This window comes from Larimichthys crocea, chromosome XX (genome assembly GCF_000972845.2).
Source record: "Larimichthys crocea isolate SSNF chromosome XX, L_crocea_2.0, whole genome shotgun sequence".
Lineage (NCBI taxonomy): Eukaryota > Metazoa > Chordata > Actinopteri > Sciaenidae > Larimichthys > Larimichthys crocea.
This window is the reverse complement of record NC_040030.1, coordinates 16207954-16222758: the sequence shown is the minus strand read 5'-3', so window position 1 is coordinate 16222758 and position 14805 is coordinate 16207954. Positions and strand designations below refer to the sequence as shown.

Sequence of the window (14805 nt, the reverse complement as noted above, 5' to 3'; positions counted from 1 at the left end):
CGCGGCCCGGCAGAGGCAAGAGGGCAGAACAACAAACAACGAGACGCGGGACGGGGTAGGGGGAGGGGAAGGACGAGGGGAGGGGAGGGCCACGCGCGGGGGGCAAAAAAAGGAGGGACAACGATAAGGGGCACGGGGAACACGACAGACGCGGGAGAGAGCAGGCCACGAGGGGGGCCACGCAGGACGGAGCCGGGGGGGGGGAAGGGGGGGAGAGGGGGGGGGAATTGGAGGGGGGGGGGGGAGGGTGGAGAAAGAGGGAGAACGGCGGGGAAGGCGTGGGAAGGGGGGAGGGGGGGGGGGGGGGGGGGGCCGCGAAGGCGACGGGTAGAGGTGGGGGGACGAGCGGTGGACGTGCTGGCGGGGTACACAACGGGAAGTGTGCCCGGGAGGGGGGGAGAAAGAAAGGGGCGTAAAAGCGAGCCGAGCGAGCGAGCGAAGCCGAGCCGAGGCGGCGGAGAGAGCGAGCGAGACGAAAAGCTAAACGAGCGATTAGGCGAGGGCGTGCTAGCGAGCTATAGCTAGCATCTATCTAGCATTCTATCACTATACATATAATGCGAGAGGCTGATCTACGTATTTTAAATCTATGCTACTAATCGACTAACTAAACTGGCAGCAGACTGCCTGTGGAAATGCATTGGAGAGTGAGGACGAAGACACAACACAGAGACACCAGCAAAACACTGGCCCAACACAAGAAGCCCAGCCAGCGTCTGTCTTCAAAAAAGCGCTTTCAGTGGAGCTCTGGTCTGGCTGCACGACACCACCTCACCCAAAACGCCGTGATCAAACTACAAACCCCCAAGGTCTGAACTCACGGTCCGCAGCAAATCACAGAGAGCTGAGGCGGCAGCCAGAAAAAATTTTCTCCAAAATATGATCACTTCATCCCGGCAGAGATCTATGACAAGGAGCACGAAGCTGTTTTGTTTTAAACTTAATTCATCAGCCATATTACTCTGTGTAATGCAATAAATAATAAGATGCCAGCAGGAAATGGCAAAGTATGACATGCCAGAAGCAGAGGACAGTTAAAATGATGGAGGATCGTGGTGTTGTTTTGGGGAAACAGCAGCAGAGTTCAACCCTGCCCGAGGGCCCTGATCCACTTCAGCACTGCAATCATCCGGGCCGGCTCTCTGTGCATCCGTCACTGTCTCGTTTGGATCTTGCCGACAAACAGGACAGCAGCACAGACGACAGAAACCAACACTGGTGCCAACCGGCCTTCCATTCAGGATATATCCACGTCCAGAGTCAGGAAACATCACACCGCTGACCCGTCCACATGCCGGACACGACCTGATCCCTCAGCCACGAACCCACAAAGTTATATAACTCTACAGTCTAACACATTTTTTAACATGTACTGGTCAAATAATACCTGCATGCCAGATTTGTCAAATACACAGCTTGATCAGTTTCAAACTATAAGAGGGTAGAGGTACCCGTCTATCCTTTGTTTCTGGATGTTGTCTGGGACATCAGCAGTAGAAATCTGCAATGTCCAGTTACAAAACAACACACAACCCACCCAAAACCAGAACCGCGTTGTTAACGTGCTCAGATTTGTTGATTTTCTGTTTTCCTTGATTTATGTGCTTTGAAATACAAAAATATACTACATAGTTAATTTGTTTCCCTTTTGAGAGGAGGCAGAAGCTCAACTATGACACCAACGTCGACTTTTTTTTTAGCTTCACTTGACATGAGCAGCCAAAATTCTGCACCTCATCCATCCAAACGTCACCTTACTATGATTACATACAGTAAGAACGGGTGCCTCATTCATGTATCTCCGGGTTTTATCTTTTATTCACAGCACATAGTATAAATTGTTCAATTGTGTTTGACACCTCTGTCTTCAGTCCAACTCATTATCACTTATTTTTGTCCTTTGTTTTGGAATTTAGGCTGTCTTCTTCATCAGTGTTGTATCGACCCGGTAAAGGACTTTTCACGAAGGCTCGTCTCGTGCATCTTCCTCAAAATCCTCAGCGAGGATCTACTGTCGTGCACGTCTTTCGTTTCCTCTTCTGCTTTCGGTCAGTGCGATTCTGCGTTCGTCGTGGCAGCTTGTGTTGTCTGACTTTCTTAGAGACAGATTCATCTTAACAGACCCTGCGGTTAAAACAGATACATGAATAAATTAGCTCTCTGATCTTCTTGCTCTCTTGTGTGAACTGATCTTGCACACTCAAACATTTTAAACTAAACTCCAGATTTATCTCAGATTGTAACGTATCAGCGCGCTGCGGTTTGATCCAAAGAGACGCCCTCATCATAAATGCTGTCAGTTACATTCAGGCTTGTTGTTAATCTGCTTATGCAGACATGTAGGTGTTCAGCTATCGCTTAATTTGAATACACTCCCACACACTGTGGCTTTGTGCTGTTTATCTCCCTGTTTCTATTTCAACAGATCACTAAGGATACCAACATCAACCCCAGCGAGGGACCTATTTAATTCATTCAGTCAGTCATTACAGGAGAAGCAAATTGTGCTTCTTCCTTTTGACTTAAGTCAACGCTATCAACCTTTAATTGCTTGAGAGCCTCTTTTACCCTCCTTAAAACCTTTGAATACCAATTCTAATTACTGGTTTTCAATCGATCTGTGTTTTTCTCTGCAAGTGTTCCCCCAGGCTACATACATGTAAGTCCAAAAGCACCAGTAAATCCAGAGTTAACTGGCCTTTTTGTCTGCCACAGTGGAATATGTGTTCCATTAAGGAGCTCGTTACCAGAAGGAAAGGGGAACGTTTGTCCGTGTTGCCCCTCTCTCACCGGGGACACCAAGGTTTGGTCGAATAGTCAAAAAAAAAAAGACTCATCACTTTCCTTGACCTTAATGGAAAACAAAGGGATCAAGGGATGAATACTGACGTCCATCCATCCATCCACCATTTTCTTCCTCTTCTACAGGGATCAGGTCGTGGTGGCAGCAGGTTTAGCTCCAGACGTCCCCTGGAGGATCCCGAGGTGTCCCCAGACTAGATGGGCTATGCAGTCTCCCCCAGAGGATTCTGGATCTGCCCGGGGTCTCCTCCGAAGAAGACGCCCAGAAGGCATCTTAACCGGATGTTGAACCAGCTCAGCTGGCTCCTTTCGATGTGAAGAACCTCCTCCTCTGAGGCTGAGCCCGGACATCAAGAACTTGCTTTCCAAGTGTATCTGTGGTAAAAAACAAAGTTCAGAAGTGGACTACAGAACGCACATCTGAGATATATAAACATGGGACACAACGGTGAAAATACGACTTAATTTACACGAATCATACGAATTAATGAGGAATATTCTGGTTATTTTTGACGTACACACATCATGATTTTGTTTTTGCTTGTAAACGTTCTCTATAGTTTAAGTCTGAAGGTTTCTCCGTGTGGATGCAGCTCCACGGTCATCATCTGCAGGAGATGAAGAGGAACGAGCCACGATCAGTTCGTTCATTTCATTACTGTTAACGGCTGATAAACCTGCAGAGGAACATCAGATCAACACGTCTGTCCAGATTCACACGCTCGGCATCATCTCCTTTCTTTAGTAAAGGACAGTCGAATGTATCCTCTGCGGAAGAAGAAGGAAGCGCTGAGCTCCTCTCCTAACTTCAGCGCTACGTTATACTTCTGGGTCATTTCACACGGTAGGAAACAGAAAGGCGGTCAGGCGTCGCTGCACTGGGATACCGATAAGAAAGCATTAGTTGACGGAGTACCCATGAGATCACTTAGCCTGCAACCACATCACACCAACAGGACTTCAACGAACTCCAACTGTGATGCACGCAAAACATCTACACACACAGATGTATGGCTCAGGCATGCTAATGACCACTGTGGATGGATCCTTCTCTTCTTCTGTCGCTGAGCAGTGAATACCGTCTTGTTTGGATCGCCAAAGCATGAACACGCATCAGGATAAATGCAGGAACATAAAAACGCTGCAAGAGACAAACAGAACGGACGTTCAGAGACAACACGAGCAGCGTGACATTTATTATTCATGCATCAGTCAGTTTCAGGACACCGACAGACCGGGGGGGTGGGGTGTGGTGGTGAAGAGTGCCAAAAAAGCGTCAGGAAAGAGACTTGAGAGAGACAGAAATTCACGTCGCTGGAAATCAGAGCGCTCTGAGCTCCCAGTCACCGCAGCTGTCCACCAGAGGCGGCAAACTTAACAGATAAAGCCGAACCCGCGGGACCAGCGAGACGACAGAGAGCAGGCTGGGAATGAACCCTGAATAAACAGAGACTCAAGGAAACCACTGCAACGGTTGGCAGGGGGGCGGCGGCTGCATATTACACGTATGTGCTGCATCGAGTCCTCGGGGGGAATCGGGTTCAGATTACATGTCATTTAATCTGCATCCTGAAACCTTGTTTGTAATTGCTTGAAAGGCTGTGCTGGATTACGATGCTCACGGCTGTACAGCGTATGTTCCACCTCTATACGAGGCTGCTGAAGCAGAAAAACATCCCCGAGCTGTAACTAACAACAAATCGCTCACTTGTAGTATGAAAACGGATCATCAGACTGGACCATCAGAAGTCTTTACCCCTGATAACTGCCACACATCCCCGATAACTGCTTGCAATGTTGGATCCATCCTTGAAATCCATGAAATCAAAAATGTTTTTATCATGAAAAACTGGTTGTTTAAAAAATGAATTCCAATTAATATCGGCACCTGAATGACCTTGGAATACTATCAACACCTAACTATCTAAACAACAATTCTTTGAACAACGGTTCTAAATTAAAGTACTAGACAGAAATAGGTTCACACTGAGCGGAGTGTACTAAAAGAAAGAAATACGAAACGCAAAATTTCGTTTATCCACAGAGAGGGTGTGGCCCTGCATCCATTTGGTGTGAGCAACTATTGTGAGTTCACTGGGAGAGTACAGTTCCTCGATGGTTTTGTGTGTTGAGGTTCTTCGGGAGGTTCTTTAGCCACAGTGCGAATTTTGGTGCTTTGAGAACATTTTTTATGTTGAAGAAGCTGTGTTCTTTGTTACACGTTCTGGTTCTTTATGGCTCGCGAACAGGTTTCTTTGACGAATGATGTTCAAATGGTTCCCCTGAAGAACCACTTTAGGTTGAACTCTTTAATTCAAAGGGTGTGCACTCAAAGTTCCTTCTGAGTTATTCGACACTTTGTTCACTGGAGAACATTTTTTATCCTTACGAACTTTTTGTGCTGTTAAGGTTCTTGGGAGGTTTTTTAAGCCACAGTTGTTGCACTTTTGGTGCTTTGAAGAACCTTTTTTATGTTTATAATCTTTGTACTGATTACAGGTTCTTAAAATCGGTCCTCGCAGGAACAGGTTCTTTGATTGGTAAATGGTTCTTTGCAAATTCCCCTATGGCATCGCCTGTGACAACTTGAACTTTGTTTTTAAGGGTTATGTTTACATCTAAATGCTGCATGTCATTATACACCAAACATGACATTCACAACTCCACCAGGAAGGCGTGCTTCCTGTTTGACAGTCTGAGCTGGGCCTCGCTGATTACTGTACAACTTTAGAACTTTATTCAAACGGATCAGATTTTATTCACAATATTTGCTGCTTTTCCCTCCGGCATATGTGGATGCATTTTTTTTTGTAAATTCCAATGTTGGATGGCAGCAAATGTTAAATCTCAACTCTTGAGTATATAACCATTAAAAGTGCCGGCATAATATTTTACTGTCTCTTTGCACAATATGGTTTATTTTTGAGTGGGTGCTCACAGGAGAAAAGTCGAATCAGCTGCATGAGCTTGCATAACCTCAAATGTTTCCGTCCTATTTTTATGTCGTGTTCTATTTCCGTCTTTGCTGTTCATCTCGCATTCATGCTGCAAAATCTCAGTTTCTCCGTGGGGGGATCACACACGGCGTCGTTTTATCTTCACAGGCAAAAAAAAAACCAAGATAACAGACAGAATTAAAGCAGAAGATGATAACAATGTGAAGTGTTGTTACACGGCACAGTCCTCCATCTGTCCATTCAGCTATTCATCCGTCACCTCTGGCTCGGCACAGCGCTCGTGGACAGCATGGGAGGAGAGAAAAACTGTGACAATTGTTGAAACTGCACTTAGTTTTGTTAAGACATCTCCGTCCGCTTTGTAAATGCTCATTACTTTACAGTGTTGTTATTTATAGGTTATCATTAATGGTTTTGCTGGTCCGGCGTCCAGAGATCAACTTGCAGCCCGTGGACTAAAATCAGTTTGACACCTCTGGTTTCAGCGTCATGCAAACGAGACGAGGTGTCGGCATCTTGGTGGTGAAAACTGACTTTTTAACGTGCATGATATCTGATAACCTGAAAGCTCCTGCCGGTGAGAGACTCTTTTTCACAGCGCAACGTTTTTGACTTGTCAACGCGGGAAAAGCACAGCAGGTTCTAACACGGACGACGTGTCAGTTAGTGGGCAGCCGGAGACAGATACCGGCCTTGGACCTGGCCGCCTAAATATGATGTATCTGAACTTTTCCTGCTTGAAATAGTCGAATGTCTGCGGTGAAACACATACACCTGATAACATGAAGTGGTTATTATCAAATCCATCGATCCATACATCTAATTTCCTGGTGCCCAATGTTCTTCTCCACACATGGACAAGTCACCTGTTCATCACATGGAGACAAACAACCATTCGTACTCACATGCACACCACGGGGCAATTTAGTCACCAATTAACCTGCATGAGGAGGCTGGGTCCACCAGAACCACACGAATTTAGCCCCAAACTCCCCAACCCAGAACCTCTTGCTGTGACCAATCAGTGCTAATTGCAAACCAACTGCATGGCCAGCATGAGTTCTACGTGGCCAGCTGTGCGGTTTTGCCTCATGTGGTCCAGGAGTTCATGCTGCCTTTCACATTGATGGACAGTGAGACAGTCAGACCAGTCAATCACACCTTAGACTGAACCCGACAGAGTTTAATGCCCACGTGGGTTTTCCTACATACTTGGTGGCAGTGTGGTGAGGTGAGATGAGACGTGTTCAGCAAACTCTTGGCTAGATGGCACTACATCCTACACACTGGACCTTTAATGATGGTTAAATTCCATTCAGCAGCAGTCGGTAAGGGTTCTGGTACTGTGCATGTGGATTGGTTGTGAAGTGAAGCCTTTGCACAAAACATTTGCAGTTCCTCAAACGTCCACTGAGGCTGGCTCCAGAAGTGAGTCAGTCTCCATAAGTCCCCATGTTCAACTTCACAGCAGAAATAAACATGTTTACAGCCTGGTACAAAAACAGTTTTGGTCTCTGTAGCTAATTCCCCCGTTCATGACAACTGTACTGAGGTGAATTTATATACAACTCACCTGTTCACATTATATTAAGGCTTAAAGTTATGCAGGATTAAGAGCGGGGACCTTTGATTGACAGGTGGTGGTGGTCACAGGTGGCTTGTTTGAGCAACCAGGCTTCATATAGCGCCCACGCTCCGGTCTTTGCCTGCGCTGCCCTTGTGAACTGATAATACGGTTACATGTGAGGTTTTTGAGGCCTCCTCACCTCTCTGGACGGGTTCTGACCCACAGGTCACTTTCCTTGAACCGCCTTTGTATTCCTGGAAAAGTTGTCCCCATTACACAAGAAATGCGAGGAAGTATGGTAATAGGGGACAGAGAGCCAACTCAGAGGGAGAGTGACGAGCAGTGACGCTCCCCTTCAACGCAGCATGTTATATAATGGTCAACTCATTATGACACTTCTAAAAAGGGAGCATAGAAATGGTGAATACCAGCTGGAAGAAACAGATCCTGGATAACAGCTACGGGCTTTCCCACAGGACAGTTCACAGTCGTCCCCTGAGCTTCAGTCAACATCATCAGGACACAAGGATCTTGATGGACTGCAGTGAATTGTCTACTGTATGCAACAACATAAAAAGCAAGGTCTGATGTTCTGCTTCAGTGAACAGAAATACTTTTTTTTCTCTGAAAGTTAGTGAAAAGATCGTTACCGCTCTCATTAGTGTGTGTTTCACTGTGATCCTGGAGCAGGAGGACGGGCTCAGCTTAATGTTTGGACTATTTCTTGGCTTAGGGTGCTGGTAGTTTTTGGAAAGAGTCCCCTTTCTAATCTTTGTACTTTCTCAACAGCTGAACTATTCCTTTAAAAACGAACAATGTGAAGAAGCTAATAACCTGAAATCAGGTTGTAGTACTCGGATCTGTCTTGCTCTCAGATAACTTTTTGAAGGTCTTGTCTTTTTGTTGCTGTCGCCCTTCGCTGCCCCCCTTCACATGCAGGAGAGGAAAGCCGCCAACCCAAAAGAGTTTATGTGTGACACACAGCACTGAAATCCTGCATGCACTGTAAGCTGCGAGCCCTCACTTGACATGTCAGTAAAAGAATAGAGCCACAGGTTTCCAAAGCGCCGTTTGAAGCTGCAAATATGCGTCTCTGACCGCCGCCATGTCCTGCCTCTTCCTGGTCTTTTTGACTCGACCCCTCAAAGTCTGGTCCTGCCAGGGGCACAGATGGGATTTTTGAACTTGTGGGGGGACCAAGCTGTCACAAATGATTTCACTCAATAAGCGCTCAAGTAGTCAAACTCTGTCGGTTTGTTTTGAAAAAACGCTCTGATTGTTTTGTTTCTTCAGACAATGGTTTGATCACAGGTGCAGTTCCTTCTTAGGACCCTGTGGGTGAGAGTCAGGCCTAATGGGTGTTCAATCTACACTGGAAACTTGGACCTCGGAACAACGTAACTCCAGGTTGAGTGCTCCCAGCGCCTCACAAACGTACAACAAACATGGCTTCACGCTTAAAATTCGGACTTGGAGCACAACTGGAACGCACCGTTTAGCGTACCACAAACGCCGGGCTCTCAGTGTGAATTAGTCTGACTACGGAACATTAATCCCCGTTTTACCGGTTTGAGTGTGGGGGTCACTTGAATCTGAGGGGGTCATATCCCCCCCGTCCCTGGTGCCATCGCGCACATGGTCTTGTCTCAGTCTCGAGACACTCTGGTCTTGGTCTTGATTACAACACTGCTGAAAATGCTGCAGCAGATCTAGAAGTTTCCACGAAAGTCCTGACACTTTTATCTCCCATGAAGCACTCCAGTCTAAACATGGCCTCCATCCTCTGTGGAGGAATAATATATGAGAAGTGCTTTAAAGCCTCTTTGGGTCTACAGGTTTTAGGTATGATAAAGCGTTATCCTCTTGGATAAGGCTGGAGCTATATCCAGTTCATGATGCCATTGTATTTATCATTACTGGCACAATATGGGCCCTTAAGAGCAGATCACCATTACGATTCAGAGTCGAATGGATTATTTATTATTTACAGATTGTAAAGCTCTCTGAGCAAATGTATTCTGTGACTGTGGGCTAACAAATAAAATTTGATTTGATATTGTCTGGAAGAATCAATAATAATAATAAACTAACATTTCTAACTGCAGATAGCCTCATTATAAACTGACGGTCTAGATGCTACATTTCCAATGTTCTTTTGGCTTTGTGCTTGGACCCGGCAAAGTTTCAAAGAGTTTATTACGAGCTAACAGAAAGTTGGTTGTGGTGGCTGGTGTTGCAGGTGAAGTGAGGCAAACAGATCAGAGGATTCACCGAACAAAGGAACGCACACGGGGAAAAGACTCGAACGAGTCAGTAGAAAACACTGTTAAGCTTGAGTCATAAAAACATAGAGCTCACCAAGCCGCACAAACCATGCAACGTGCACTGGACAATGTTGCGAGGCTTTTCATGGTGGGAGTGATTGCTGAATGAGAGACAGGTGTGTCTTGTTAGTGAGCCCAGCACAGCCAGAAGCTCTCAGGAGTGCAGTGCTCTGAATTATCCAGTTTTATATCTTTTTTTTAAACTACACTCTGTATTTGGTTAATTTGGAATCTGCTTAAATAAATAAAGAAGTTCTGCTTGTTGGAGCAACATAAGCATGCAGGTTAAAGGTGTTTAAATTATTGAATATCAGAAGTGACTGTTTTTTCCCCGCACTGCTCACGATGCTCGTCCTCGGAAAAAACTTTCCAGTCTCAGACGTTTTAAAGGAAACAGACTGCAGCCATTATCATGGGAACTGTCACAAGTGCTGCCGCTCCATGCCCCGCGTGGAGCTGAAAGCACGTCTAATGGTTGCTGCAGTTGTACGAAACACCGTGCCCCAACCCAACCGCCGCAAAACATCATTCAAATTGATCATTAGTAGATAAAAAAGCTATTGTACTTCATCTGGCATCTATTATTCACGAGCATCCTTTACTCGTGATGTGTGGGCTGCCTTCATAACACTTAATGTCTCGTTAGATTGCACGGTTCACTTAAACAGGCAGCCCAAATTTGACATCGGTGGCCCGAGGTGCAACATCTAAGACTTGAAGGTTCAACAGGTTCATTAGTTGGAAGTTAAGCGGAAGCTGGAAGCTGGAGTTGACCGCCACCTGGCTGCGTGGACCGATGATCGTCTTGTAGTCCATCTTCTGGACTTTGTAGTTTTACCAAGATCATGTCCGTCATGACGTGTCTAGTGTAAGGGCAGTCGACTTTCTACTCCTTATGACCTTTCTTCACATCTTTCCTAGACCTTGTGACGTTTTCCATGAGGTCAAGGAAAAGTGGTTAGGAAAGGCGTTTCTCGGATGATACAGTCGTTTTGGACATGTAGTGTTGCACAAGTCTAAAGTCAGTAAGTCCAGATGATGTCATGTGGTGTCATCAGGGTTATCTCAGTGAGGACTGGAGACTTCAGAACGGGTGGTACTGGCAAGATTTTTACCATTCAGGAGGGTCGGACAGACGAAGCTCATGGACATGAGGACATGTTTTGGAGCTATATAAGATATTTCAAATAATGGACCGCTTTTAAAAAATTGCATGAGGAATCATGTTGTAATGTGTATTTATCCGTCCTGTGTCTCATGTGGGTTTAGTCTGAAAACGGGTAGAAAAAGTTATTTTACTGAACCACCGAGTCAATGAAATACAGAAATATAGAGAGATAAACATGTTATAATTTCAGTATTATTAAACTACAAAGACAAAAGGTTTGAGTTGGAATCAGTTCTTCTTGTAATGCTGCTCACCTGATTTCCATTCCTCTAGCTCCATCTAGTGGTAGACCTGTAAGTACATCAACAGAGCTGTGGAGGCTGTCGGGACATAGGCTGGAATAACATGTTTGGAATAAATAAATATCACATGACAGTCGTGTCAACGGTTATCTTCATTATTGATCCATAATCCTTTAACCCTTGTGCTTTGCGGAAACAATAAGGAAGGATGCTGCATGTCAAGAGTATTAAAGTTTTAAACCTTAGCATTACCACAAACTGGGATTGCATGGTAGAAGTTAAGGTTATGAGAAATATTTAGATCTATATGGTATACAGGTGAAGTAGGAAGGTTCCTGGTTTGAATCCCCCGCCTTGATATGGTATACAGGGTGAAGTAGGAAGGTTCCTGGTTTGAATCCCTCCCCTTCTGAGGCCTTAGTGTGTGGAGTTTGCATGTTATGCCCGTGCATGCAGCTTAGTGAGGTCCTCTAAATTGTGTCTGATCATGAAATCGTATTTTTGAGGAATTGAAATTCTCGTCGGTTGATCTAGACTGAAATGCAGCATAAGTATACTTGAAGCCTAAATATCATCTAGCAACTATAACAACTGTTACATAATAAGATGGTAGCTGTCGTTAACCAGACTGGTTTCATTAATAATGAACCAGGCCAGTTTGGGTGCTAGTGGAAAGTGAGGAAGACTTCTGGAAGAGGACAGCAGCTAGACTAAATTTAGTTTAACTCTTGACTGAAAGTTCTGATATCAGGGAGTGATAATGAGGTTTCCTGACTGAAGACGTCAGGGTGCTCTAATAAGCCATCTGTAACCACACCCACCTGTCAGTCAAAGCGTCCACGCTCTTAATCCTGCATAACTTTAAGCCTTAATATAATGTGAACAGGTGAGTTGTATATAAATTCACCCTCAGTACAGTTGTCATGAACGGGGAAATTAGCTACAGAGACCAAAACTGTTTTTTGTACCAGGCTGTAAACATGTTTATTTCTGCTGTGAAGTTGGACATTTGGACATTGGGACTTATGGAGACTGACTCACTTCTGGAGCCAGCCTCAGGTGGACGTTAGAGGAACTGCAGGTTTTGTTGGCTTCGTTTCTCAGCCATGGAAGTTGCCGCTTGGTGTCTGACAGTTTTCAGATAGTTCTTGGAGGTCTCAATCAGAACAGAAGTCGTGATTTTCACATTTACATTTTTTTATTGTAAAGGTGGTTTCTTAGAAAATAGTCACGTGATACAGAGGCAAAGAAACAAAAACGTGAAAACAGAAAAAAAGTAACATCTACGGAAAACAGAACTTTGGTGATGACATTCTTATTTAAACAGAAAAAAGTAAAGATTACTAAAAAAAAACAATACATGAAAATCAAGTGTGTTCTAACCAAAGGCCCCAGTAAGAGTGTACTGTAGAAACCTCTTCAGTGTTTTCTGATACGACCTCTTTTGCAGCCAGAACTCTGCACCAGTGCAGCGCAGCACACGTGGAAAGACGTGACACTTCTGTGGGCTCATCCTGTTTGTGTTGTCAGGGACCGACGGAGGCAGAGACAGTGATTTATCTATCTGTTTTAAGACAACATCTACGGCAAGAGAAAGCAGAATGTTCAACCAAACAGAACCATCTTTGCACATGCTAAAAAATAACTCTCCTGACAGAGTGGGAGCTATCGCAGGTTCAATGCTACATCAGCTGAAACGACAGATAAACAGCAGTACAGTATATAAAGACTAAATTTTAACAGTATAAAACATCTCCATTTAAACGTATCTGTTTATTAGGGAAAGTGGTTTTTAGTACTTACATAGTAGTGTCATCGATAAGTGTTGGTTAGATAGGAGATATACAGTACATCCATAAGTCTTTAGAGACTTCGTGTATGAGCGTCTACGTCCTGCAAAAAAATCCAACATCTTCGGTTTGTCCGTGATTTTTATTCAGTTATTACTTCCTGGGAATCTTTTTCCATCGTTCTTTAGATCATGTGCTCGATAAACAAGAAGTAAGATCTCATCCTGAAGTGCGATCATTGTCATCGTCGTCACAGTGGCAAATGTACTTTGTGACTGTGGGCTGTACAAATAAAATCTGATTTGATTTGATTTGATATTGTGCCTTGTTATGTTTGATTCATATTTGCATCTGTTTGTGCTAACTTGGCAAACGTACGGACCCCGTCTGGCGACATTTGTGTGAAAAAGAAATATTACGTAGCCGCAACTTAATCACGCGTAGGAACGAGATCCTATTCCGAGGCCACGACTTGGGAATGACTGCGTGACTGTTGGTTGACTAAATGGCAGCTGTATCGTCACCTTCAGACGCTTGCAAACATGGACAGTTTCTTGTTTTATTTGAATCCATCCTGGAACAGTAAACAGTTGAGATAAAAAACATTTGTATACTGTTGATAATGAAAAATGAATATACTTTAACCCTGGTGACCAAAGAACCAACGCCATCTTATTTCAACTGCAGACCTCTCTGCCCCGCGATAGGCGTCCTAATTAGTTAGTGAACTACTAGTAGTTAGAAAACTTAACTATTAGTGCTAACAGTTGAGTTATAGGATCATAATCTTGAATATAAAAGTGTAATGATCTGTATTCACTGCACGATTTGAATAACTACTCCAAAACTGGACGTATATCCCATTAATCAGGACCTTGAATCATCTCGTTCCTGCGCATTAAGCAAATTGCGGTCACGGAACAGGACCTCGTCCCCACACGTTTTTAATTCACGGCTACGCAATAATGAAAACATTTTTTTCCACAAATGTCACCAGACAGGCTCCGAACAAACAAACGACAAGTGTTTTCACTGTAATCATGACTAGTGTAATGCATCACATGAAGCTCCTACGGTTTTGTGCCCGCAACCCGTAACCCCATTCTGACAGTGGCTGGCAACTTATTTGTTTTTCGTAGTGCGCCTAGGCCCAAAGAAGACCGATTAAAGGGTTGAAACAATGCCTGTTAGCACACGTTATTTTCTTTTATATTTTTAATTTCATTGGATTTTACGGATGGTTATATTTTATATTATATCTCATTATTAAAAAACAAGAACCAGGACTGGACCGTACCGAGAAAGTTGACTACGTTTGTTTTCAGAATTCCCAGGAAATATCAGGGTCCTGAAACTACGTCACATCCCAGAGGCCACGACTGCTGAAATTATACAAACAATTGTTGCATGTTTTAATCTTTTCTAAAACTCCTGAAAAGATTATTATTCTTATTTTTTTGCAGGACACAGACAAAACTCTCTAATACTTCCATTGTGGTCTAAAGTAAAAGTCAGCCCTGTTAACTACATGCCTACAATGGCTTCACTAAACTGCACATCATCATCATCATCATCGTCACCTTCCTCCCCCCGTCCTCCCATCATCTCACCCTCACCTCGCCTTCCTGTACACAAAAGTTTCATCCCCGATCATCATCTTTGTCAAATAAACCCAGATTTTTCACAACTCGTGTATTTAAGTACTCAGTAGTGCCACCTAGCAGGAATGAACGTTACAGGCACGGATCTCCTTCCGGTCCTTACAGCTGCCCGTCGCAGTGGGCACGTTAGATTTAGGTTTTTTCTTCAGCGTCATGAAACGTTCCTGGATCCCCCCTCCACACGGTTTGGAACAGTCCGACCAGACAGTCCACGGCTGCATCCTGCAACCTGCCGGAACAAACCACAATCAAGACAGCGGCGACTCAACTCTGATCTCATGCTGCAGTACGACA

At 44.4% G+C, this 14805-nt stretch overlaps 2 protein-coding genes across 2 annotated transcripts in view; both read right to left on the bottom strand.

Moving 5' to 3' along the window:
* Positions 1-14805, bottom strand: part of herc56.1 (HECT and RLD domain containing E3 ubiquitin protein ligase 56.1) — an 820440-nt gene that overhangs the window by 377478 nt on the left and 428157 nt on the right. The window lies entirely within an intron of this gene.
* The window catches only part of spon1b (spondin 1b), a 78154-nt gene continuing 77183 nt past the window's right edge, over positions 13835-14805 (bottom strand). Inside the window, exon 16 of the mRNA XM_019261408.2 lies at positions 13835-14740. Coding sequence (XP_019116953.1) covers positions 14568-14740 — 173 coding nt within the window. The 3' untranslated portion in view covers positions 13835-14567. The remainder of the gene's footprint in view (positions 14741-14805) is intronic.